The sequence below is a fragment of the Pipra filicauda genome, unplaced genomic scaffold (assembly GCF_003945595.2).
Source record: "Pipra filicauda isolate LSUMZ 115617 unplaced genomic scaffold, ASM394559v2 scaffold281_size1565311_pilon, whole genome shotgun sequence".
NCBI lineage: Eukaryota > Metazoa > Chordata > Aves > Passeriformes > Pipridae > Pipra > Pipra filicauda.
Genome location: NW_024104400.1, coordinates 636,155 through 664,073, shown reverse-complemented (window position 1 = coordinate 664,073; position 27,919 = coordinate 636,155). Strand labels below are relative to the sequence as shown.

The 27,919-nt window shown below is 42.2% G+C and overlaps 1 protein-coding gene across 5 annotated transcripts in view; it reads right to left on the bottom strand.

Moving 5' to 3' along the window:
• Positions 1–1,649: 1,649 nt before the first annotated feature.
• DCX (doublecortin) overlaps positions 1,650–27,919 on the bottom strand; it is a 91,368-nt gene continuing 65,098 nt past the window's right edge. For 2 of the 5 annotated variants that reach the window (XM_027718854.2, XM_039382688.1), the window contains 3 exons: positions 24,770–24,907; positions 15,826–15,923; positions 1,650–13,518 (listed from right to left, as the gene is read on the bottom strand). In XM_027718854.2, coding sequence (XP_027574655.1) covers positions 13,462–13,518; positions 15,826–15,923; positions 24,770–24,907 — 293 coding nt within the window. In that variant the 3' untranslated portion in view covers positions 1,650–13,461. The remainder of the gene's footprint in view (positions 13,519–15,825; positions 15,924–24,769; positions 24,908–27,919) is intronic. The other 3 variants (XM_039382689.1, XM_039382690.1, XM_039382691.1) reach the window with 3 other exon arrangements.

Here is a 27,919-nt window from a genome sequence, read left to right as displayed (position 1 = left end):
TAGGTCAAGGGACCAGCCAAGGGGTTTCCAACCAGGCCAGAACTTCCCTTTCAGCCCGAGCAACTGGCACCACACGGGGCCGACACACTGGAACTGGGAGCTTTTGGGAGCAAACACTGTTTTGCTGCTCTGATGAAACGACGTATCCCAGGACACTGTGTGTACATTTCTGTCCAGATCCAGGCTGATGCAGCAGGAAGGCTGGGCTGTGGGAACGGAATTTTTGCTCTCATTGACGTGACAGCAAATCGAGTGATTTCGTATGTGTCAGTGTGATTTCTGCTAAGACAGCAGCATCATTTCCACTGCTTTGCAGTGCTGGTTGCAGTTGCCACACTACCACCATCTAGGTTTCCTCTGAACCCTCTCTGGAGTCCCTGGAATTGCTACAATAGCTGCACACAGCAGGCTGAGGGATTTAAATCTGACACTTTCAGAACATTTTGCACGGGCAGGAGCACTGCCTCCTAAGTTTTTTATTGACCTCATCTAACACATAGCCCCTAGAAAAGACACCAGTTGCTTTGTTGGCTCTTGGGGTGCATAAAGGCACAAGCAGAGTGTTTTCCAAAGCGCTCATTCTGCTTTTCTGATAACATTTGCTTCAGTTTCAGTCCATGCACATTTGGATAAAGGCTGTTCTGAGACTGTTTTCTTTCTACTGGTTTTATTCTGGGAACTGGAATTTTTTTCAGTGTGGTCTTTCACTGCAAACAGAACTCTACTGTCTATGCTGCTCTGGCCTGGCCAAGCATGGCGTGATCATCTCAAGTGGGTGCCAGCACTTGGCCGAGTGGGCCGATGTGTTGGTAGCCCTGATGCTGCTTGCCAGTTGGCACAACATCTCCTCTGGACCAGGGGGCAAAGAGGACAGCGCTCTCTGGGCTGACATGTGATGGCCACAGGGGAAAAAGGAGAAAGGGAGTGTGAAAAAAAACATCGGGAAGGATCTGAGCTCTTTCACAGCAGCCCAGCCTACAGCAGGGATGGCCAGAGCTGACTCACCACACTCACTTCTAATTCTGCAGATGTGAGGCAGAAACAAACAGCAAAGTGGCTTGTACTGTATAATTAAATGAGGAGATCTAAGCCTTATTATCATTTTTCAGGGATTTCAGGGGAGAATGCTTTTGTCTTCATTGTGGTTCTGACAGGGTAGCTGTGAAAGGAGAACTGGGACCTTTTTCAGGCCAGTGTGGGAAGGCAGGACAAACACAGTGCAGCTCTCAAGACTAACCAAACTTCCCAAAGCCCATGTGAGACTGCACAGGCCTTGCCCAGGCCCTGGATGCCAGGACAGAGTTCAGACTGGGGCCAGATTTGCTGCTTTGAATACACCATTTTAACTGCAGTGCTCATTTAGGGAAAGAGCTGCCCCTACTTGCCCCCTATATCTCAGAGTGGGACCCACAGGGAGCTCATCCCTTTGGGCAAAAGGATGGGTCTAATACAGGTTGGGTTGCTTCAGTTAGGCAGATGTGGGTCTTAATTAATTCAGGGACATCAAATTTCCTCTGCAGTCACTTTCTTTTCTGCATTTATACAAGTGGGAATGATTTGGGAATGCTGATGGATCAAAATGAACAAGTACTACTATAATTCATAAATCATAGTCAACATACACTTGCCAAAGAAAAGCATCAGAAAGGTTTTTATCGGCCTAAATATTGAAACCAAATTTTATTTTTTGAAAATGACATTACACACATCTTGCAAATGTACATTTAGATGAGAAAACAATGAGTAACAAATACTGAGAGCAAAGCTATAAAGTGGACAGGTTCTCTGCTGCATGGCATTGCATTACAAGAATACTCAGACCTGGGATGGTTATTACAAGTAGTAAAAACAGTTCACAACACCTCACAAAAATGGAATTTTTTCCTAGAAAGTCAAATCTTCTAACAAAAGGAAATTCTGTTAAGGGAGAAGAGGCATGGGGGAATAGATGTGTGGATCTAGGTACACTTGGTGGTTTTGTGGCAGGGCTTTGTGGGGTTTTTTTAAGTCCATTTCTTACAAAATCCGTCTTTGTGAGCGACCCCATCTTTTCCAAGAATTTGATGGTTTTCTGTCCTCCGTTGCCAACAGAACCACAGCTAATAAACAAGAAGCCCTGTGTACTCGACTCAGAGCTTGGGAGCGTGGAGAAGGAGTTGTCTACAGAGCCCCTAACAACATAACCCCTGTATTCCACCCCCCACCCCCTCGCGCTGTGTGTCCAGGAAAATCAAAAAGTGTTTGTGCAAACTCCGCAAATCAGGGGCCGTGGGACGAGTCCCAGGCACAGCCACAACCAGGTGAGGAGGCCACGGCCGATGCACCACGTGCCTCTTGCCTCAGCTGCAAAGGATCAGCCAGACCTCGTCAGAGCCACAAACTTCCAAAGGTTTAACTTGTTCCCCAGTTCAAGCAGAGGCAATAGACGGCTGATCTCCTCCTGCTTTACCTTGAAAGTTAAGAGTTTAACCAACGTGCCAAGGCAAGGCGCTGTGAGAAACACGTTCCCCGAGAGAACCTGTTGAGAACTGCTTTTCAAACCTCGTCGTGTATCGTTTTATTTCTGCCCAAATCTGTACTTTACAACCACGAGAGAGACAAAGACAGAGTAAGAGAGAGGGAGAATCTCTCCAGGAGGAAAGGAAGAGCTAATTAAGAAAAGAGAGGTACAGGACCATGCATTTACTCTCAAGAGCTTGTTCACGAGCAAGCTAACATTTCTAACACTACAACCACTCATCTACATCTGTTTGCTAAGTAACTGAGTTCTACCTACAACTAGGGAGCAGAAGGGGTCTTTTTATTTTCTTCCCCCTCCCTTTAAAACGTCAATAAAAATGTTTTCTGTACAAGTTGAATGGCACAAAAGGTGGTTAAAATGCTGAATAACTCACCACAAATGGAGAATGCAAAATTAGTTCAAAACATGCATGGACTGTGTACAGGTAAGCAAGGAATCATTGGCATAAAGCTGCAATATATTACAAGATGATACAGTTGAGATCTTTTGGAATAACCTCTGCTTGTTCTGTCCCTTTGAGAGACCTTCACATAAAAATTCAGCATAAAGGGAATTCAAGGTATATATCCAAGCAGAAAGTTAACTATGGGCAACATTATCTGTCTGAAGAGAAAAGCATTTCCCCTCCCCTTCCACGCACTCTCCCAAGGTACAAAAGTCAACATGATCAGCTTTGCTGCAGGCTTGCCAAAAAGAAAGGTTAATAGATCTGGTTTAGGAGAACAAAAACACCATTTAAATTAATAGCTCTTTGTACAATGTCATTAATTAAATACCTTATTATTTAAACAAAAACATACTGAAGTTTACCAGTCCCAACCGAAATAACAACCAAATCCTCACCACCCCCGTGCCCTCCAAGGTTATGTACACAGAGTTTAAAGTATACCAGCTAAACTTTAAACCCAGCTGCCCCTCCAACCCCCACCCACTGAACGACAATAGAAAATACACCGGGGCCTCTCAGTTATATTATATTGCAGCTTTGTCGTTAATGATGAAATCACACAAACTCGATAAATGACCTAAGACAGTAATCTATGATCAGGTTCTGGTTCAGCTGCATTTCTCCCTCCCTCAACCCAACCTGTTGGCAGGTGTGCAGCCCCAAGAGCTGCAGGGCCATGAGCGAAGGCAGTTCCTGCTTCTCAGAGAAGAGTAGCATGAGTAACTCAGGCTGATGTGACGGGAGCTGCTCACCCTAGTTTGGGATAGGATTTGTGTCTGAGAAAATAGGTAAAGGCTAGGAACAGTAAAGTCAGCAGGCTGATAGTCCTTTCCTGTGCTTCCAGGCTAGGCAGTGTCACAAAATCCAGACTATCATGGGGAGGAATGTGTCATCACATCAGAGAATACAAGAGATTTGGCTAGACAGGTTTCCTCCTTCCAAAAGACCCTGGGTGTCTTCTAACTGATAATCGAAGCTGTACACAGTGATAAAGCTGCTTGGATCACCCATCATTTAAATAAGAAGCAAACTAACAACAATTTTACATGTCAGAATTCAGCATGTAATTATAACTCACAGGCTTTCTTGTTGTTACATTCAAGACTTGCTTCACAATATCTATAAACACCAGTTAGCAGTGCAATTAATTTCCTAGACATTCTTCTTTTTAAGCAGATGCATCATTAGACATCACACTAAATCTGGAAAAAGCTCTTCTGTCGTAAAGAGGGGGAGAAAAAGGAAAAAAAGATCTATGTACTGCAGCCCCTCAATGACTGTATGGTGAGTGTGAGAGGAAGACAGAATATCACTAGATTTCAACTGCCTCCTGCTAAGGGAAATGAATTATGAGCCCATCCATCCCTGCTCTGCAATGGTTGGAAACAGATGGAGAAAAGCAGCTATGCTGAAATTTAAAAAAGAACAAAGGACTCCCCAAACATAACCCCAAAACCCAAAGAACAACAAAAATAAACCCCACTAAATGTTCCACAGGGATTCTCTGAAGGTAAAATTCATCGTTTCAAGAACTGGGCCTGGACCCCAGCTCAGGGTCTATTGCTCCATTGCAGATATTTCCCAAGTTTGACCCTGTGCATGGGTTTTCCAGAACTTGGGGTTTCAGAACCAGGGTTTGGTTCAGGTCCACCCTGAACCAACTGCCACCAACGTGTTCCATTCTGCACGTGCCAGATGAATCGCTGTGCTCTGCAACAACCCCACTATTCAAATGTGACTCAAATTTATCTTGATTTCCTATATATAACTGTTGCAAATAGAGATGGAAGAACCAGCTTGGATAAAAATCAAAAGCAGCCTTGAGTTTAAACGAGTCACTTAAAATGACCTGAACCTTCCTTTTCATTTCAACACATTTGGTAATACTTTTCTCTAAAAACCAGGTCAACCATCAATCTCTATTTTGCTTGGTGCTAGCTGGGATTAGAGTAAAATAGAAAAATACTGGTAGAAATAAAAATGCTGTTTCTAGTTCCATAACCCTGCTGGGCTCAGGACATTTCTATTGGTAGACTGAAGTGAGACTGAGATAAAGCCAACACTCTTTAGAACCAGAAAATATGGAGGAGACCCTGATTTGCTGAGGTTCCTTGTTTAATTTTCAATTCTAAAACTTTTAAGATATTGTAAGATACTCTTTCAGCTTTATCATTAACTATAATACTATACAAAATATCTCCCATCTATAACTTGCTATTTGAGATTCATACAAGAGATCACTTTATAGCTGGGGTCAGTGAGGTTTTCTCTGCAAAGGCTGCAGCTGTCACCCAGGAAACTCAATCTGCACTCAAGTAATCAATCACACAAGAATTATTAACAGTAATGAATCTCTGGAAAAGGAGACCAACCTTGGACCAAATGGATTCAGCTCCCTTAATTAAAGAGGAGGTTCTGTCTGCTTAAAGAAGCAGAGAATTAGGTGTGTTGGGTTTCACTTGTGTTATAGTGAGCATTGGAGAATCTATAGAAACAAAGAGATGCAATCTTTATGCAATGAAAAAAAAAATCTGAGAACATACAGGAAAAATAAAAAGTGTTCAGATACATCAGTTGTTTTGTGGTTTAGGATTAAATTAACTGAACTCAAATGAATATGGAAAAAAAGGAAACCAGTGTCAAACACAGACCCTCTTGTCCAGCACAGACTTCCCATTGCTGTATTGCCTGCTGCAGCTTTCACACACGGCTGGTCATTTCCTGGACAAGATGAACATCAGCCCCTCTGCCCACACAGCAAATCAAGAAAACCTCCTCCAGTAGCTTTTGGCTTTTCACCCTGGTGCAAGTGGGTTAATACTTTTCCCAGAGTTTGTTGAGCTCCATGGGAAGGGACAGGAGGCCCAGAGGTGCCCTCATTATTCTCTTGCACACGCCCTGCAATTCCCTGGTGTGCCAGGCCTGACCTCTCCAAGCCAGGGAATGTTGATCATGCAATGATCTGATACAGAAGAATATAAATAAAACCAAACCACAGGTTGGTGCTGTTGTTCACCAGAGGGCTGGATCTTCCTTCTCCGTTTTAGGGATGACACGTGCTGGCAGGAGAGTTAAACAGGAGCAGGGGAAGAACTTCAAGCCAAGTTCTCCTGCCTGCAGCCAAGAGTGACCTTATTTCTGCCTTTGGGAGTGGGACACACTGCTGTGGCAGATTAGCCTGAACCCTGGCTTAGGTACCTGCAGGGGCAAGGCCTTTCTCCACAAGTAGCCAGGAGCTCCTTCTGTCCAAACCAAGCCGTAGATCCTCAGTCAGCCTCAGCCTCCCCCACCCTTTTGTTTGTTCCTAGAATTTCTTGGCTTTTTTCTTTCATTATTCCCACACATCAACAGCACTGATTTGCCAGTGTTCCATCTCATGCTTTCCCTGCCATTTGATTTTCCTTTCAGTTCAAGCTCATTCCATCACTCAGTAACTACCTCCTAACAAATGTCCCCCACCATTCCCCTAAGAAACAAGCCCTTTCCCTTTGTTTCCCCTGACAATGGCCATCACAGCATCTTTCCCTAATGATGCCAACTTTCTTTTTTCAGCTGACAGACTAATTACTGCAAAGATTTGTTAATTCCCTTTCAGCATACTCCTCCTTCTTCGGTTGTTTGAGTGATAAACTGTCTGACCAAGGGAAAATCTGAACTGGCTCTAGAGTCCTGAGTTACAGTTCATTGAGATAAAGAGCAAGAGCCAGAACAGGTGAGTTCAAGTAAGTGCACTAAGCAAGGCAACTGAAAGGCAGCTCTCTCCCGTGTAGCCATCTAGCCATGAATACTTTCTAAACTACAAGGGTTTCAACAACGGTCCCACTGTTTTCTTGATAGAAAGCCACTGAAATAATTAGACTTATTCACTGTTTACAAGCACAAAGCCCATACTTTGAACAGTAATGTGAATTGCTCCAGAGACTTACATGTACATGTAATATAAAGAGGGGTAGCAGGGTCTGTATGCAGGCCAGAGGTGGCAACTCCAGATGAGAGAAAGGGGCTGCTGGATGTGGATATGGCCTTGCTGCCAGGGATGTTGCTGGCTCATCCACGGGTTTTTGGGGGGAACTAAAAATGAGGTGTTTGTCTTTCGCCATTACTAAAATAATGAAGCATTTTTACAGCAGTTTTGAGAGAAACAGGGTTCCTCAAGAGGTTTTCCAAAGACAATGAACCATAGTTTGCTTCTGTAAGGTGCTCAGACTTCTCTAAGTAATGAATAAATATTAAAATCAAGCTCTTTTTATCACCTTATCTCAAAGCACCTTACAAATAGCAGTGTTATAATCAGCCCTTCATGCACTGGCACACCATGGCACAAGGAAAAGTGATTTGTCCAGAGTTATGCCAAAGACTAACAGCTCTGACATCCCAGTGGCTCTGAAATCCCACTGCTGAATCCACTAGGTTTGATTTTTCTTTGCTCAGGAGCTCATCTTTTGGCCAAAAATAAGTGTCAGTATTTTTAACCTTCTCTAAACAGTGTCCTGAGGGATCTATAGGGTCTGTGACCCCAAAGCTCCACAGTCCCTGCACTACAGCTGGGATTCTGTCAGAGAGCTGTGCAATGGCATTGCTGGAAAAAGCCTTTCTATCCACCTACTTATATCCTCTGTGCACCTCCCCTCTCCCTATTAAAACATGGTTTTTAGTCAGCTTGGTCTCAGATCCGCAGACAAATATCAAATGACTGGAGACCTGTTCCAGAGGAAACAAAACAAAATGAGGGGTCCACACACATTACTGGCCCCAGCCTTTCACTGGGAGGCACCCAGAATGAGACACCAACTCTCAGGCCAGGAGGAAAGAAGGAGGGTAAAGAATATCTGAATGGCAGAATCAATAACCAGTGTAGCAGAACCCAGCCCAGTTCACTCCACAGTGAGGAGCAGCTGCTCTGTGAGACACCAGACTCAGCTTTAACATTTCCTGAGATACTGTGGAGAGGCCTGCTCAGATTCATACAGATGGGACAGAGGCATCAGGCAGAAGAAATCTGTGATTCTGCACACAACAATTTCCCAGAGCTGGTTGAATAAATGCAAGATGGGTTAAATACCTCAAGAATCAAAGTCTGCCTTGTCCCCTTTTGTCAAGGCCATTGTCACCGAGGCCTTGCTGGGCACATGTACAGTTCTGCTTCTGAAGCCCAAAGCATGTTAGAAGGCACTTCTTAACCTTCTTGGTCTCGTTACACCAAGGTGGTGTTTCAGCTGCATCTCTTCTAGGAATCTTGTGTAAAGCACTTGTCCTGTTGCATGGACTGACATGACTCTTTAGATACACAGAAAAAGAGCTTCATCTTGTGCCCTCCATTTGCTTCTACAAAGAACTTCACCAGTCCCAAATGCTGTCCCAGCCTGCTTCCATCAGCAACCAGAAAAATAACTTGGAGCCTAAGTCACCACGTGAAAAAAGGTGTTTTGTTGTGGTCGTGATCAGCACCTTGTGTGGGGCAAACACACCTTTATATAGCTTTTCTCTGGTTGTGGATTGTCTTAGCTTGAGGAGACACTTTCTAGACTAATTTTATATCTAATTTACTTGGCTATATTTTATTCCTCTTTCTAAAAATGATTCTGCCTCTACTACAATAAGAGAACTCTCTGATACCTTTGCATGGCTGTGGGGTACCACTGAGGTCAATGACAAAATCACTCATGGGCTCTCACTGCTCTAGGGAGGGCTCACACTGCAAAGTCCACGCTGTGCCCCTGCAGAGAGGATGCCACTTCCAGGGATGGCTGACTCTGGAACAGTGTCTGTGTAGGGATTCAGCATGGCATTCCACAGCACCTCCACAAGGTGTTCCAGGAAGCCACAAGAAGAGCAATGCTGACCTCAAAGGCGTGAAAAAGCAAAGACAAGGCATCCTAGAGAATGCCATCAGTATCCGTATGGATAAGGAGAAACTAACACTTTAATGCCATTATTTCCCATTGGAAATGCCTGGGTGTAACATTGTTTTGCTGTTGGCCACAATTTTTGGTCCTGCCTCCTCTTTTTTTTCCCTTTGAAAGTACTGAACAAGCAAATGAGAGGAAAAATAGCAGCTGGACTGAGCGTGTGATTTTTTTTCTGCATGCATATGTGTGTGTTAGCTTAGGATGAAAGAGATGTGGAAGTTGTTTTCTAAGCAGAATTCTTTTTCTATTGCCTATGAAAGTAACACAATTAGTGTTTCTAGCTCCTGAGAAGATTGTAAATAATGTGCAGATATAGGAAACACAGACAATGGTAGGCAAAAGTTACTTCCAGCTCCCACCACAGGGCAAACCAAGGTAAAATCCCATTACCAAACTCTTGCAAAATTACTTCAAGGTGTAGGGTCTTGGCTGACTGTTTAGCTGGTGGAACTGAACTAGCTCCAAATCTTATAACAGATGAGGCTTTAACTCAGAAGCTTCAGGATTATAAATGCTTTACAAGTGATAAAAATCCCAAGGCTGAAGATTTTGTTGCCTTGCCCTGATTTTCTACAGTCAAGATCATCACCTGAATGTATGAATTCTGAACACATCAGTCAAGGCTTGGAGGATTGCTCCAATTCCTTCCTAATGACTGTGTATCTGAAACAGGTATCTTTAGTGTGTATGCAAATTTGCTAAAATATACTGAATAAAGGCAGATTTCAAAGAAATGAAGCCCTACTACTTTAAGAGCCTCTCCAATTTGTTTTTAAATACCGTATTGTTTTAAAACAATATAGTTTTAGTGATTCAATTAGTCTCTGAAAACACTAAAGGCAGCCTCATGAGGCAAATTAGACAGGGTTTTTATAGCAGAATTAATATGGCAAATCCTCATATCCTGTGGAGTTTTATGTGCTTGTAAAAGTAGAAAAAATTACAAAAGGTAAACTCTGGAGTATATAGTGGAATTACTATAATCTGCTCCAGAATCTCACAGGGTCTGGAATTGCTATAGTATATTGAAAGTACTTACTAATTCACTGCAGTTCAGGAAAGCTTTCTGACCAAACCCAAGCTTAATCTCATGAAAAATCAACAGGAGTAAAGCACGTGCTAAAATTTCAGCACATCTTTAAGTTCTTTCCTGAATCAGGGCTGTCCTTATATTTAAATAACTAAGGTCTGATGCCTGTGCACTGTTTCTCTTTGTATTCAAATCTATGTTAGGGATCCTACAAAGCCAAAGATAACTAGTTTTGAATGTATGTAACATTCCACATGCATTTCTGTACAAGAACTCATGCAATATTGGCATTAATACAGACTTAACTCTATGCTACAGCTGAAATGCTCACTGACTTCTACTGCCCAGGCATTTCTACCTAGAAAATTGCTTATTAAAACTTGGGAGTTTGACCTCATACCCTGTTTTCTTTGTGGTTTCTGCTGGTTTGAATGGCTATTTTTCCCACTGAACAATTATATTTTTTATTCTTTTAGGCCTTTTCAAGGTCCCCCTAATTCCCTGAAGGAATTTTTAGACTCAGCCCCATCACAGGATGATCCTCATGCACAAAAAACCCTCCACTCCCAAGGGAGAACTTGCAGGATCAGGCTTTAGAGGTGTCACTAGGTGCAGCTCAGGAAGAAGGTCTCAGTGATTCCTTAGCATGCTCCACCAGGAAAAACATCCTCAAATAACCAAACACTACTCGTGGCAGGAAGGAAAGGAACCACTTCTCAACAGCTGCTTCAACAACCATCCATCCATCCAAAGGATCATTCATGCCTCAGGATCCTGCTTTATCTTACACAAACTGCCCTCATGGATACTGGATGAAAGCACATCTCAGACTCCCTTCCTACTCCTCACCACCAGCTCCAGCAGTTCAGGCTGCTAAAAGCAGTTCAGGGTAGCAAAGATTTAGGTTTCCTGGTGGATCTACAGTGAGTGTCCTGTACTGAACATCAAGAGGACCTAGATGTGATTTTTTTTTCCATGGCTGGTCTCTTGGTTTAGCTGAGGAAAGGTGGCAGGACATGCTCAGGAATGGTCTGTGTCACTGTGTGTGAACAGCACCTTTGACTGGAGGCCAATCCATGGCTACTAATCAGGGTCCCTGGAAAGGCAGACTCAGGGAGGGACTCTGAGATTTCCACCAACAGAACAGAGGAGAGGACAAAACCATATCAAATTATCTGTCCCCCTAAAGCTTTTCCTAACACAAAAGCTCTGATGAATAATACTGTTAGTGTAAACACGGCCTTTGACATCCTAATGCTTAATAAGTCCTATTTGCTCATGGCCAGTGTCTACAGTAGCACTCACAGGATTAAACAGCCAAAAATTAGCACCCATAACCAAATCTGCACCCAGAATACTTCAGCACCTTCTATTAGAGGATCTGAAAGCATTGTACAAATGTTAACCAACATTTGGCCTCACAACCCCCAGTGAGGTAGAACAGTGCTGTCCCTGCAGGGACAGACAGACAGATTGAGGCACAGGGTTACCAAGAGACCTGCTCCCATTCAGACACTAAATTTAGCAATGCCAAGAGCTGAAAGGTGTCCTGACTACTGCACCTATGCTTTGTCCACACTACCATCCTTCTACACGAGCCCTTAGCCTTTGAACTAACCCCAGGATTCTATTTACAATAGGTAAAATGATCATTTAGCAGTTGTGCAGTCAGAGAGTTATTAAATTAAATGAAGTTATTAGTAAGAACAAATGATTTCTGGTGCAAAACTCTGGGTGTAAATGATCATGCACTAAGACTACTGGGTGCAAATTTGGTGCATGATAACTCTGACCCCTTGATAATTCCCAGTCCTGACCTCTCTCTGATAAATCTCTTTTTTAAGTTGCATTCTATGTAAGATCACCTCTAAAGATGCAGCCTGCACAGATTGTTTCATACCTGCAATGCAAGCAAACAAAACGTGGAGTGGCTTTGGGAACAACCCAGCATCCATGTAGCATCAAACATCACAACAGTATAATTCATTCCAATCACAAGGGGTTGCAAGGCAATAGGAACAGGTGTCTATGTCGAAAAAAAAAAAAGGCAAATAGAGCAACAAAGAAAGATTTGATTGCACAGATTTCATTTAGGTAAAGTTCTGTAATAATCAGTTCCATCAAAGCTTATTCCATGAGGAAGGGAGGCAATGCCAGCTGGCCTATGACAAAGCTTCAGTGTAGTAAAAACCACCAGCCCTGTGTGAAGAGATGAACTTTGCATTCTGTAGGAGTCACTACTGATTAATAAAAGCAAAAGGTTTCTCTAAATACAGCAAGTTTGTTTTTATCAGATAGAAGAGTTTCTTAAAATATGGGGGGGTTTAACACCACAAAATTCAATTTTTTATATAAGTAGAGAATCTGGCCATAGTTAGGAATACTGAAGTGTAAAAAAACCAAATATGTAGTCTTAAACATTACAAAAACTATCAAAACATTCAATATTTTGAATTGACCTTTTGTTTTCCCCTACATGTGTCTGTTTTGGCAGTGATGACAGGATTTCTAAACTGAGTTGCTGTTATTATTGTTCTGCAGTTGTGGTTGGTTTTTTTGTACATTTTTTTTTTCTGAGCGTGTTTTTTAAACAAATGAAAATTACCAGCTTTTATAAAAAAGAAGGAGCTTGAATCCTTACTCCCAAAACACAGATACAAGGTTTTCCTTTATAAAAAGTGTATTGATTTTTTGCTATAAAAAGTGACCTATAGGGTGTCAAACCTGAAAACAAATTCTCACAGTGTTTTCAGTGTTGGCTGTTCACAAGGCATTACTGTTACAAACAGAGATAGAGAGATACCATAGGGGAGGTATAAATATTTCTCACCAGCTAGCAGTACCCTTGGGTTGTTTGTGGAAGGTGTTCCACTCCAAAGAACTGATTTATGGTTTTTTGCTTAATTTTTTTTTTTTGAAAAATCCCAACATTTGAATAATTCGAATTATTGTACTAACCCTACTTAGCATCTTACACAACCATTCCTAATCTCAGCCAAGCTTCTGCTGGCATATTAAGCATCAAACTAGTAAGTCATTTCCCTTCCTGCCCTCCAAAAATAAAACCAATACTAGTTAGTATGCAGGTGCTAAATTTGGGCTGTAAATGAGGAACAGGTGAGCTGGCAAATGCTGGCAGTTTGGGCAGGTGGAGAACATCATTTGCTCTACTTGAGCTTGCAAACTGGTCAGCAAGGGATCCATTTGCACACTTCCAGGGGAGCTACTTTACTATCACTAGGAAAATTACATAGCTGCAGCAGAAGAAGAAATAATAGAAGAAAGTGGGAAATGCACAGAAATGCCCCAAATTTTTCACAATGTCCATTTTGCATCCCTGTAACTTAGACGAATGGTATCCCTCTATCTCTATAGACTGGCAGGTGTTGATTTGTGGCACAGAGGATAAATCACAGGAAAAAAAAAAAAAAAGACATATAACTGTGTGTCCTTTGATTTGAAAGCACCAGTCACCTATCTGCTTATTTTGGCAGAAGTGCTTTGCTGTATCTCAGACAATGCTTGCAATATGGACATTTAGCTCCGTGTCGCTCTACATGGAGTCTCCAAGGGAATCAGAGTCATCCAAAGACAGAGGCAGATACAAGTCCTGTAGGGAGAAAGAGGAAAATGTTAACTCTCACAATGAGTTTCCACCTTTGGCCACGCATAAGGAAGCAGCTGAGTGGCCCAGCTCTGTGCAGTTCATAGGGACAGGGTGGAAGACTCGTGCACTGGTTACTGGACTGGGCTGACCAGGCTAAAATCAAGACATGATACTCACACAGTGGAACAAGAGCATCTTGGTGCCAGAAGAAAGTTGTCTGTTCAGGGATAAGTTTGAGAACTGATTTTTTTGTTTGTTTGTTTCTGGATCAGTGTGACCATTTTAACACATGCATGGAAGAGCAGGACCTTGCCTTGACCAGGTATCTTTGAACCTATGTCCACAATAAAGAGCCTTACCTTAATTTGAAAGTTACCTTCAGGACAAATCTCTAGGAAAATCACATTCCATGATTTATTCCTTATTTTAAGTAATTTCTGATTAACGAGAAAGGTTAAGAAAACAATCCCAAGGTTATTATTTGGATCAGATGCTGAATGTAAAGCTTTTCCAGGGTACCTTTCTTGGATAACCATCTTATTCTGCTTCCTCAAAGTTCTGCATGGAATTAGGAACACAAACCAGCCCAAGGGCTAATGCCCTCCTGGGACCTGTTTGGACTCTGACCCACACACAGGTAATAACTGTGAGCAAAATGAAATAAACCCCAAATACTCAGGAAGGAAATTCACAGAAATCTTGATGTAAGAAGAGGTGAAATAGGAATTTGTGGTGTACTCAACTTAAGCATTTACCATTTGAGCTTTAAGGGGAAAAAAAAGAAGCGATTTCATCATAAGCAGGAAATTGCTCCTGGGAGAAAGACAATGATGCGTGAATATTCTGGTAACCTAAAATGCTGCATTTGTGTTTGCTGATTGGCTTAACTTAGTGGAGAAAATCATACTGGATTGGCTTTGCCCTCAGCAGTCACCCTCTATCACAAATGTTCTCGGGGCTTCATTGGAAAAGGTCATAAACCAGCCAGCTGAAAGCACACATAATACATTAAAAAGGTGAGTTTAACTGGTCTTTGCCAGGAAGCAAATCCTCATCTCCACAGTTCTAAATGGGATAATGTTTGGAAAGCATTTTAGGTCCTTGCTGCTGAAGCAGAGGATGCAGTTTACAGCATTACTCCTGCTGAATGTACACAAGCAATTGTTGAATTCAGACCATGGGCCAGATTCTGTTCTCAGTTGTAAATTAATAATGAATCTGGACACATTTTGTGTAAAATTGGTTTATTTCCTCAGACCTGGACTGAGCAGCTGAGATCAGAGTGAAGTCCTGAGGAAAACAGACTTCATTTGAATTCAGCTACCCCTTTGTTAACCAAAATGAGCCCAGCCCGTGCAATTTAGCCCACAGTAGATTTCATGAGGCTGCTGACTGCAAAACCTCAGCACCACCAGAATTTTTAAATTACTCTTCCAGAATTTCAAGTCAATATTTTCAAAATCACTCTCAGGATGAGAGGTGCATTCTGATTACTAAAGAGAAATCTCCTTGACCTCCTCTCACACCTACATTTATGTCCAAGTTCCTATCAAGTGAAGGCTGGTGGAAGCAGCACTATGGCTATTCCAGGAATGCAAAGGTCTGTGGAAATGAAAGTCTGAACTCAGCACAGAATGACACTGAACAACAGGAACTGAAAAAGCTGTGACAGTTGCTGTACCTTTTAAATAAATCAATACATGAATTATCTATGAGCCAGCACAGGTTTACAGATCTTTACTAGGATGCTGTGCTACCTGTTAGACATGCTGTTTGTGACCAGGAAAACCAGCTACTGTTCCAGATCACAATTACCACATCAGCTGTAAAAAAATCATCTGGTTCCTGTAAAACAGAGCATGCTCTTAAATAATTAAAAAAAATAAATTCTTGAGGAGCATCATTAAAGTGATGTCTTAGAGCTTCAGTAACATTTGCATTGCTTCTGCTGTTTAATCGACTGGATTTGCCAACAATTGAGGCTTTCCAAGAGAAGAGGATTTATATGAAACCATATCCATCAATAACTTTTTCGAATAGTGATACAAGCTCAGGGTTAAGTTCTCTCTTCTGATCCATCTGGATGCTCTCCAGCACACATTTAATAACTCTAGTAGAGGAAACAGGCCAATGATTTGTTGCTCACTATCCTGCAGAGTCTGAAGTGACAACCCTTTCAGGTAAAGGGCCAAACTCCACTGTCTCAACATAAGGAGTTGTGCTTCCAGAGAATATGGCCATGGCTTCAGTGTCACAAAAGTCTGAGTGAACTAAGGCAGGAACAGATGTAGTAAGGTATAAGAAACGTAATACCTTGTGCTTACGGAGGCTCCCTGGGCTGGTGGGTGTGGAGATCGGGGACTGCTTGGATTTGGGTGTGGACAGCTGACTGCTTGAGGTCCCGTTTGCTGACAGAAAACAAGACAGAAGCTAGAAATCAGACAAGCAAGGGGAAGATCTTTCTCCTCTGGGGAGACGGAAGGTCTCCAAACATTTAACACAGAAACACTATAGTTTATTCATGTTAGGCAGGAGAAAAAACCCAAACAAATACCATGGCTATTAACCTAACTCAAGGCTTTCAGCTACTCCGGGTAATTGACTGCAAAATACAAAATACAGTGGAATAGAAAACAAATAGAAGGAGCAGTATTTTACACAGCAAACATCCACCAAATAGATCCAAGATACACATCATCACAGAAACAGAAAGACAATGTCTATGTTCTCAAACAGTTTAAGGGCGTGTGGAAACCAGAGGCTGAAGATATCCTGAGTCCTAGACAAGAAATGTTAGATGATTACAAATTGGACAAACAGCAGCCTGAAATGCCTTGGATTTAGTAGCTGTGGGTGGGATTATGTGATCAAAGAGCCCTTCTGAAGCCTTGGTGGAAGCACAGGGTGACGTGACACATCTCTGCTCTTCCTCTGCTGCCTGCACCAGAGAAGTGGACATGGTCTATCAGGGGAGGAACAGGAGAATTACACCAAGAAACAATCTTTTGCAAAGATATTTGCAAAGATCAAAATCTGGTCTTTTGGGTTGATTTGTTTGTTCATGTTGCTTTGAAAAAAAAATAGTTATTCTCAATTAAAAAAAAAAAATGTTATTTATTTAAACCAAATGGCTTTTGGAATGACTGTTCCAGGCTTTCACAGGCCTGGGTTTTACTCAAAAGTGAAGGGCATGGGTCTATGTCAGGGCAAGATGTTATGCATTTATTGGATTAAAAAGGAATCAAAGTAAATAGCATATTATGCAGAAAAAATGAAGGGAAACCAAATGGAATAAGGATAAATCAATTTTTTTCCTACCACTGATGTTCACTGGGGTAAGCTAATGTCTTTGATAATTGCTAGGTGTCACAATACCTTTTTCCTAAGGACATGCTTACACATAGTGAATTTGGTCATTCACAGGTCAGGTATCAGCTCCAGGGATACAGATTCTCTTGTTACCAGGGGTTTAAACACAAAGCTCCATCAGCACAAGTAGCCTTATTCGAGGGAATTCAGACTCATGCTGGCTGTGTCCAAGGGTATTGTCCTTTCTGGCCTTTTCTTTTTTGCAATCCATGCAGCTGGAGGCCTTATTAGCATTAAACTACATATCCCAATCAAGTCTATAGAAAGTGGCATTTCCAAAACCTACTCCAGATGTTTATGTATTCAGCACAAGCCACAAAACCAAACCTCAAATATTTTGATTGTCATTTCCTTAAATGGCTGTAGTGTTGCCGGCCCTCCAGATAAATACACAAATCCCTGCCCTTAAGGAAGGAATTTTGAGTTGTGTTGATGTTTCACACAGAAAGCGAGCATGTAATACTCCAGGCTGGCTGTCCTGCTCTCAAAGTGCCCAGTATCTCTCTGTATCATTTCTCTAACTGTAAAGGCATGCACAGAGGAGGGTGGATGATTTCAGCACACGGCACTTATGTTTTCAATTGTAATAGCTGAATCTGCAAATGGGCTACTTAAAAATAAGCAAGTACAGCAAGTACTTGAGTGTCTGGAGGAGACTGAAGAAGTGTATAAAGTATCATACTGTAAGATTATATATGGGTGTCGTACTTTTAAGAGCAGAACCAGCACAACTCTTGCTTTAATGCCTACGGCAGCCTCATTCCTCTTCTCTGTTACCTTCTTGTGAGAAAGAGGAGGGGGTGGCCCAGGTTTGTAGTGTCACTGACCCAAATGCAGAGGTCATACAAGTGAGTTCAAATAAGTGTAGAGAAACATGTAAGCCTCAGGACAAAGGAGGAGCTACCAGCACAGGAGAGCAGCTCAGACTCGATTCGTGGTGATGTGGGTCCTCTGTCTTCATCTCTCTGCATTCCCTCCTCTATTGGGAAGAGGAGGCTATTCATCACAGACAGCTTTTTTTCCCACTGCAAATGCACCTCACTGAGGAAATTTCTTGATTTCTTGAAAGGTGGTAGAAATAATGGTTTATAGATAATTAGGGAAGAGAGTGAGCCTTTACCTCCCCATTCCACTCAGACCATTCTCTATTGGTAGGGGGAAAAAACTAGTTATGGAAACCCAGAGACTGTTACACGCCGGTCCCTGCACTGTGCTGTGACACTTCACTGTGCTCCAGTTCTGCAAAGTGAGCTGCCCTCGAGGCTGCTGGGGAAAAAAAGTAGAGTTCTCTAACTATAAGCCATATAATGAAGGCAATTCAGTAAAAAAGAACTCGGATCTCTTTTATGTTTTATTTCACCAAGTGACTTTGTGTTTCCTATTAAAGAAAACGTGGGATAGAATAGTTACTAATATGATCTGTATTAGCAGGAATCCTTCTCCAATGCCTAAAAAGCCTCTTTATTTATTTTCAATTGTCACTGATCATCCTAAGATGAAAAATGCCACCTAACAACTCCACAAATAACCAAAATTTCCCTTCCCCAAAGAGGAAGACTGGAAGAACAGCAAACAGTCAGCGTGCAGCAAATGGATGTAATTGCTGCAGAGAAGGATAGAAATTCCCTAATACAATGAGACTTTTAAGTGCTACAGCAGGGATATTAATATTTTATGAGCATCAACAAAAAAACAGATGTGACATCCAAATCAGAAATAGAATGAGATGGATGGATATCATTACAAATACAGTACAATTTTGCAGCAGGAGCAACAATTAAGAAGCCCAGTTTAATTTTCTCTATGTCTGCTAATGAAGAATAGTGTTCATAAGCAAACTTGCCTGCATTTCTTTTGAACTGAAATGCAAAAAAATATCAAGAGGCAAAGAGCAGATCCCAGGTGGTGTATAATGCTGTTGCTCCACTAAAATCTGTTGATGACTTAGGATAGCTCAGGATCTCACCTACGCTCAGCTAATGGGAACTATTCTTTATAACGAGTTTTTATTAGAATTCTTTTGGGGTTTTTTCCCACCATGTTGTTTTTTGTGTCTTATGTCTTATTTATGTCATTGTATTTGCTTTGCAAGCCCAATCTACCTTAAAGGCCCTTTGTGCATATAACACATCCTTTAATTGCATGCACATGTGCACTACATTGTTTTCATAGGCTCCTTATCTCCTCCAGTGCACAAGGCAATTTGTACTTGAGAGAAATCAGGCTTGTCCAGCACATGAGAGGGACGAGGGAGAATAATCATGTCATGTTTGAGATGGCTATGAAAGATCCAGATAAGTTGAATTCTCTGTCTCCTTCTCCCCCAGATGTTTTAGGATCATAGAGTCACAGAATCTCATCCCACCCCCTGCCATGGGCAGGGACACCTTCCACTAGCCCAGGTTGCTCCAAGCCCCATCCAACCTGGCCTTGGACACTTCCAGGGATGGGGCAGCCACAGCTTCTCTGGGCAGCCTGTGCCAGGGCCTCACCACCCTAATTTCTTCCTAATATCTAAAACTACCCTCCTTCAGCTCAAAGCCATTCCTCCTTGTCCTGTCACTCCATGGTCTTGTCAAAGTCCCTCTTCAGCCTTCTTGTAGGACCCCTTTTAGCCAAAATTCCCATATGCAATTGTTCTGTGACTGTTGCTCAGGCTTGCCTGGATGACTGGGACTCTGGACCTGAACTTCCAGTGATGATGAGCACCAAGACCTGTAAATGAAGTTAGTGAGGTCCATCTTTTGAACTCCCCTTTCTATCAACATACAGAACTGGAAAAAGATCACAGTGAGTGCTCAAAAGGCATGGAGATATTTATTTCCAGCAATTTGTAAAATAAGGTTAATGCTCCTTGCTTGACTGGGGTTCCCAGGATTCAGCAGATGAGTTCCTAGTTCGAGGAGCACATGCTCATACACCACAAGACTGAGAGAAAGAACCACAAAATACATAGATAGGTTTGTCCCCAGGTCAGGGTTTGAAGTGTCATCAAGAAATTAAAGAGAGGGAACAAACAGAACAAGGACAGCATAAAGCAAATGTAGAAATAGCAGCTTGTTTAGTGAGCACGAGCCTTCCTGCACTCCAGGACAGGGGAGCCATGGGAAAAATAAAGGCTCCATTGTACTGTTTGTTCAGGAGTGGAAGAATTCAGATTGCACAGGCATCCCTCGCTCAGGCACCTCCAAACTTCCAGCCCCTCAGCTCTGCAGTGCTGGTATCCTCTTCTTACCAGGTTTTGTGAGGGGATCTCTCCCTGGATGTGCAGTGTGGACTGTCAGTGAGCAGAACATACACAGCACAAGCGAGAGAACAAGCTGCTGTCTCTCATGTGCAATCCCAAAGACATCTGCTGCCTTTTTAACACATTCATATATAATGACCCCGGGGAGCCAGCTCTGCAGTCAGGACAGACTGACATTCTCTGTCTGTTTTGCTAATTGCTGCTGCCTGGTGAATATGCTTTTGTCCCTCTATCCAAACCTTCCCATTAGAGGACCGAGACACTAAGGTCCTGCAGCAGTGCCTCAGAGTCCTGTTCATATTCTCCTTGAGCCAAATCAAGGCAAAACTGGGCAAAGACATTTTCACGTTTCAGTTCAGGTACCTGTGGCTCTCTCCTGCAAAGGATTGGTTTTAAAAGTCACTAACTCTCCTATCACGACGCATGTTATAAAACTGAAATATAAAATTTGTTATAAAACAAATACCTTGTTTGGTATGTGAGTTATTGTAAGATACGTTTTTATAACAAAGAAGTAATGGCAAATGACATCATTATTTTCTCCCCTGTATTTCTCCCCAGAGCTTCAGTTCTGTCTTTTCCTTGGTTTGACTCCTTATTGGAGCAGTCTGTTAAAGAAATTTTGCCAAACCTCATGCTGATCCTATTCCATTTAAATCTCATGGACCATAGCAGCAGCACAGTGACTTCCCTCCTTATGGACAGTTTTCCTCTGTCATCTTAGGAGAGGGATGGATTTCACTGCTCTAAGCTATGCCTTTTAGCAAAGCTGACTCCATAGAAAGAAAAATCGAGGCTAGAAATACCATAGAAGCTTTGTAACTCCAATTTTGTGCTCTAAATTGGGATAAAATATATTTGGGCCATCCCTGGCAGAGATCTTATTTTTTAACTGCACAAAGTCTGACAGGGACTCACAGGCTCTCTGAGAGACCTGATGCAGTAATTAAGTTACTTATAATTGAAAAGTATTCCTAATATCTGATCTGTATATCTCCTATTAAAGATTAAACCAATGTCCTGTCCTATCCCTCACTGGCACACAGGAAAATTGTTCCTGATCCTCTTTTCAGTACTTCAAATGAATTTGGAGAGTGTTACATTGTCCCTTCTCAATTTTCCTTTTCTCTAACCTGGATTAATCCATTTCTAGAGAAAATTTCTTCTGGGTTTTCTCTAGTTTGCCTGTGTCTTTCTTGCATGTTCAGTTTGTACTGAAACACAACAACCCAAGCTCACCTAAGGCTGGACAGAGACACCAATCCCATCCAAATCTCAATTCACACCTGATATATGAGAAACTAGTTTCAGCTTTCTTAGGTAACATTTGGGAAAAAAGAGAAAGGCACTTGGATACATTGTTGAAGGGAGAGAAGTAAAATCCTGATGTATTTTGCTAAGTGCACTTCGCTGGAAGCAACATGATGGGTGGAGGATGTAGATGAAAGGCTATGTCACAGCTCCAGTGCCAAAGAGGTTGGAAAGTAGAGGATATATTGGAAGCCCAGTGGAACTGCTGGCAAAGCACCCAGGGCCTTCCAGTTAAACTGAACCAAGAGGTGAAAACAGTCCCCTGACGGAACGATCAACATAGAGTCTGGAGGAATAGCTGAGTCTAACCAGAAAAGGTATATATATATATATATATATATATTTGGGGGTTAATGAGAGAAGGAAGAAAGGATTCCCCTTGGGAATATAAGGACTGGGGTCTGTTGCCATCTGCTTATAGCAAGACATTTCTTCATTCTTCATTCATTCATTCAATTCTCATTCGTTCGTTCCTTTAAATGACTGTACAGTAAATAAAGGGGAAGGTACTGCACCAAGAAAACAGTGTTTAACAAGTTCCTGTGGATTAGCTGCCTCACTTTTTGAATATCCTTGGAGCTGAAGAGCTCTGGCTGCCTAGGGGAAACTGAGCTTTTCACAGTGAGGCCATGACACATTGAGGCAGGAGGCAAATTCCCTCTGGCAGAAGGGACGGATTCAGCCAGTGAACTCAGACCACTGCAGCTGGGAGCTGGCACTCTCTGTGCTGTTGTACTTCTGTGCACGGCCTTTTGTCCTGATGCTTTTTTACCAAATATTTTGTTTGTGTGTTCTCTGTTACTCTAAATTAATCCATGTTATTTTGGAATGGGACCTGACCACTTACATAGTTTGCTGCCAGGACTGCTGCAACAAGACAGCCAAAGAATTTATCACAGTTCATATAAAACTGAATTAAGCCTCAGCTGCCTCGGTAGGCAATGCATGCAACCACTGTCCACATGGAACTCCACTGCATTCTCATTTTTGCTGCTGATAAATAATGTACCATTTTCCATATGCTTTAGTGGGGGAATGGAATAATTAGGATGAGAAATGGAAGAAAATAACATCCTTTTCTGTAACTGCAGTGTGTTTGTAATGAGGAGGGTTCAGAATTCTTTCACTGAAGCAGCATAGAGATTTACCTCTGAATCTGCATTGATATCAGTGCCCAGATATGTCACAATGGCCTTAGAGACTTAGAGGGTACAGAAACCTGCTTATAGAAGAACTGCAGAGAACAGAAACTAACAACACAAAACCAAGGAAACTAAAGGTTCTGATATGACAATATATCTGATATCACCATAGCAGAGTGAAAGACAGCAAAGATAGAAAGTATGAATGGGTAGGAAAGCAAACACATAGCAAAAAAAAAATATATATTTGAAGTAAAACTATTTTTAAACAGTTTCAAAAATTAAATGGGCGAGAATTCTGTGGGGGAAAAAAAAGTCAGATAATCTTTTATTAATCAGGCTTCAGTAAGCATTCCTTGCCTTTTTAATGTGATAACTTCGAAATCCACCTAAACGTAAATATTGATTCTTAAATGATGTGTAAATCCACTTAAATTATTACAAATTCAAGACAAGAATACAAAACTGTATTCTTTTTTCTCTCTGTCCTGAGTAAACAAATCTTCCATCTTTCAGTGCTGAAGGAGTTCAGTCTTTTTCATTGTTATTAAACACGACAGGCTGCCATTTCTTCCTGTATTGAAATTACAGGAAAGACCCTTGTCTGGATGGATTAAAGAAACCTGATTTGTCCTTCATTACTGGCCTTAACTCCAGGAACTGGCTATTGTTCAGCATTCCTGGTTATTTTAATCTCCCTCTGAAAAGCTCTGCTGACTGTGTTCATTAAACCTCATCAGATGAGTCACCATTCTGTTCCTGTAAGTCACTCAGTCAGTTAAAATCAGGAACACAATAGTTGCCATTTCACATTAGACTATATGCTCATGCAATAAAGTCTTGTTCTGGTGGTAATTAGTACCTACCTGATCCTTATGGAGAAGGTTTAAATGCTGTTTCACAACTCATGCATGAGCTGACACCCAGATCAATGAATGTTAGTTTGGGATTTTTTAAATCAACAACATAATTTCCACCATGCCTTCAATGTACCCAGACAACTTTACCAGGCATTTGGGATTATAAAAGCTTTTTAGATTATAGCAAGCCTGAGTTTAAGAACAACCTACACTGGCATATTGAAGAAAAATTTTATGAATGTAAAATCCCCTCACAGAGAAATACCTTTTTTTTAAAATTACAGTGTCTTGGCATGTGCCAACCAAGTTCACACTGTCCTTTTAAGTAGCTAAAGAACCAACCAAGAGACCCTAAAAAATCAAACTGCTTCCTGGGGAAAATCCTTCTGATTACTGTCAAGAGAATTTTATATCCAATAATCCAGTGTCTACTGATGGTCAGCTGTTGTGTGGTGTTCCCATGCAATATGTTGTGTGTAAGCATGAGGGGGAAAAGTAATTTCTCTTTTATATCACCTCTGTTAATGCTGTGGGTCACTTGAATTCAAGATATGAAGCTCTCCTGGAATCCTGGCGTCCTTTTTTTTGTGTTTTGGCCATTTTAGTGACAGGCCATGTCTGGTTCTCTTTTGGAACAGAACAGGCAAGCAGATGACACACTAGATATTCATTGTGACTCTAGGAACTTTCCATGACTGTAAAAACTATCAGTCACTATAATTACTACAATGTGCAGCCCAACCTTCAATCAGCAGGCTCTGCAGCTCTCCAGGTGAGCCACACCACCAGTCCAGGGGCTACTGAAGGAGGAGGGAGGCTTTTCAAGTGGTGCAAGCTGCGGCAGCAAATTCCCATTTTTCCTTCTCTTTTATTAGTGAGTGACTGTCTCAGGATCACATCAATAAACCCATCACCAGTTCTCCAGTTGCAAGATCACTGGTCTTCTTTTAATAACTATTAGAAGAAGCCACTTCTGACCTGTACAGTAATTACCACTAGCTTTGCACAGAAGGTTATTCTAAATCAGTCTGTATCTATAGGGGACATTTGGGAGCACTGTGGGCCTTGATTTCCTGCCTGTGAAGTGGAAACTTCTTCTAAAATATTGTTAGGGAAGGAGGCTGTGAGACTGTGTGTGGTACAACCTCAAGCCACAACTGCACTTAACCAACCAGAGAATTCCTTTCCAACATTTATTAAGTGCCCCCTGTAGCACCAGCTTCTTGTTTTCAAAAGAATACCAGGGTTTCCTGTGCAAACACACACAGTATGTGTCTTTCCCTCGAGCACAGTCAATATTCAGACACCAAGAAACAATCACTCACCATCTTGATGGTTACCTGAATCGGCTGGAGACTTGCTGCGGCGCATGGGCGCTGGGCTCTTCGCCGAGCTCTTCTGAGGGGTGGGAGAGGACTTACTGCCCGTGGCAGCTGCAGGGCTCCCCTTCATCACCCGGCACTCTGGGGGAACACACAGCAACCGGGGTTATGTCCCTGTGCCCATGGACAGAGGGTATGAAACGCCCCTGGGCAGCTCAGTGCTTTGTCTCCGAAAAGCAAATATCGAGGGCAAGGGGAAAAGCTGACATCAGCACATTTTCTCTAGAGCAGAAAGGAGACCTTTCAAAGGGAGGGAAAAGAGGACGGCTCAGCTCCTCTAGAGGAGGTGCTGAGACAGTGTAGGTGCCAGGCTGGGTCTAGCAGGGCCTGTCTCCAAACCTGTGTCCTAACAAACATTTTCTGCCCTTGCCCTTGTCATAGTTCTCACTGACTAGTGAGCACAATGAGTCAACACTGAGCGATGAATCAGGCCAAAAAACCCAGTTAATTTGTTGCAAAGCTTCTGTGAAGATTTAGTAGGAGGAGTGATGACTGCAACTTATGCAGGTGCAGAAAGCCACGAAACAGCTTATGGCATGGTGTAAAGTCTCCAAGTGGCAGACTGGACATCTGCCCCAGGAGACTTTCACCCAGTCTGAATCAGCCTCTTCTGTCTCAACAAGTTGGAGCTTTTCAGATGCAGAAAGGAAAGAAGACAAAATGGTTCTACAAAATACATCCTCTGTCCTGGCCAGTCATCCCTTTCAGAAAGGTTTGTATAAACAAGCCCAGCAGATTTATGCACTTGAAGACATGAGCAGATGAGAACCCCAACTGTGTTTTCTTGAAAAATAAATACGCCAGGAAGAGGGATAAATGTAAACATGATCTACAGGGTCCTGCAGAAAGGAACTGAAATGCTAACAAACCCCTGTGTGTCCCAGGATTTCAGGCATGCCAGATCTTCAAAAGCAGGGTTTATTTACATTGAAAGCTAACAGAAAAAGAACTTTCCACCCCTCAAGTTATTAACTTAAGCCAGTTAAGAAGAAGACAATAAAAAGGGAATTTCCTTTTTGTCAAATGCTAACGGGTCTCACCTCATCTCCTACAACAGCTTGTCCTCACCAAGATGTAAAAAGTGCATTTTTTACAGATGTGAATTACATGTTCCTCATACAGACAGTTTCTAATAGAAAAGTTCAGCTCAGCTCTGCACTGAGGACCCTCTTGACTGGATTCTCCAGTGGGAATCAACTAAGGCAGCACATACCAGATAAATAACTGGTCAACTGAAAACAAACTGTCTGACCTAAATGTATGTGTTATTTAATTATATATCAGTACATCTATGAAAATGTAGTTGCTTTAAATTTTTCCCCAGGCTTTCCTCATTCTCAGACACTCGAGAGTCCATCTCTTCTCCTTCTGGATGGTTTGCAAGAGAGTTTGCTCTCGGGTCATGCAGTACAAGAATATGAGGAGAGGATGCCTTGTGCTCCAGGGATACTGCATGGCAATAATTAAACCTACAATGAGTTTATTTTCTCCCCTGATAAACGATTTTGGAAATTGTAAATCGGGGATGGAAAAATTTGTGTGCGTGTGTTGTTTTGTTTTTTTCCCAAAGGTACTTGACTTCTCACATATGATGTCATAGAAAGGCTTGTAGAGGTCCAGCACTAATATAGCCCAAATTTTTTATACATGAAGAGCAGTACTGATGCTGGGGGATGGGGAAATGCATGGAAGGTAGACTATCTCTCCTTGATCCTAAAGACTACAGTGTTTCATGAGACAATCTGAAACAGCCAGCCACTGTGTTAACCAGCCGAGACAAAACAGGAGGAAAAATCCTCTTCAGTCACTGCAGAAGTTATAATTTTCAATGCTCTTGGATATTGACAAAAAGCATTGCAACATTTGCATCTTGGAGCACAACTCACTTGCCTGGCCATAGGCACCGAATCTGTCAATCCTATATCACATGGGTATCCCAGAAACCAAGGGGGACTCAAAAGATGTCAGGCAGCTGTGTTCAGTCACCTGAATTACTCACTAAAAAAATATACATAAAAAGTAAAAATGCTTCATGTTACGTCCTTGTGAGAGCTTCCAAATTTATTTTTTTCCCAGGGGAGTAATTCCTTGAAAAGAAAACCAGCTTTGCATTTTCTAGCACAAAAAGGCTGACTCTGAGGAATTCCTCCAGCTCAGCCCTTGGCAAGTGTCAGTACACCAAAAGCAACCACAGAGCATTTGCACATCTGGAAAAAAGGCTCTGAAGGTGGAGACCTGACTGTGCTGAAGTTGCTGTAAACAGGCCTCCAAACATCACCAGGGTGTGACATTTCCATGGGCTGGTCTTGAAACCAGTGGGTACAAATTGGACAGAGCAATGTCATCTGGAGGGTGCTCAGCAGCAGGGATTAGAGGGTGGAATCTGTGGTGGGCAGTCAAGAGGAAAAAGATGACATAATCCTCTCTTATGCTATTTCTCATTCTGTTTCCTGATGTCCTGCCAGAGCGAACATAATAACCGGCAACCCTGGTGCGTGTCATCCAAACAGGCAAGAAAAAGTTCCCCATGACAGAGGAGATTTTAGTAAGTGGCAGTCATCTGCAAAACCTCAGGATTTGCAGTTCTCCTTGCAGCATCTGACTCGTAACAAGGAAGGATGATGGATGTATAACGGGAAAAAGCTGCTGGCTAACAGCTCCTCATCTGCTTCCTGGGAGGTGCAGGGCACCCCTGCTCCCCTCAAAATTCCTCTGGGAGCTGCAGGTACTTGGTGCCTTCCCAACAGCAGGCTTGGCTTATTTATGTGAGAGAAATCCAAGATGGAAAAGTGAGTAGTAACCAGGAGTGTAGGCAGAGAGCTGGGCTTCCCATCAAGTCGTTCTGCTAGGATTGCATCCAAACTGTTTTACAGCGTGGAACTCCCGCTGGAGCTGACTCAACTGCTGAGTGTTAAAAAAAATATGAAGCTCAGGTTACAGATTGCTTCCCCAGCCTGACACAGGCTTTATTCTCTGCCTACAAAGTCTCAGTTGAACCTTGGAAAACTTTCTCTTAATTACCCAAGACCATCAAAATGGGTTCATCTGGAGTACACAGGTCAGAAGCACCAGCGTTAAACAAAATCAGGCTTG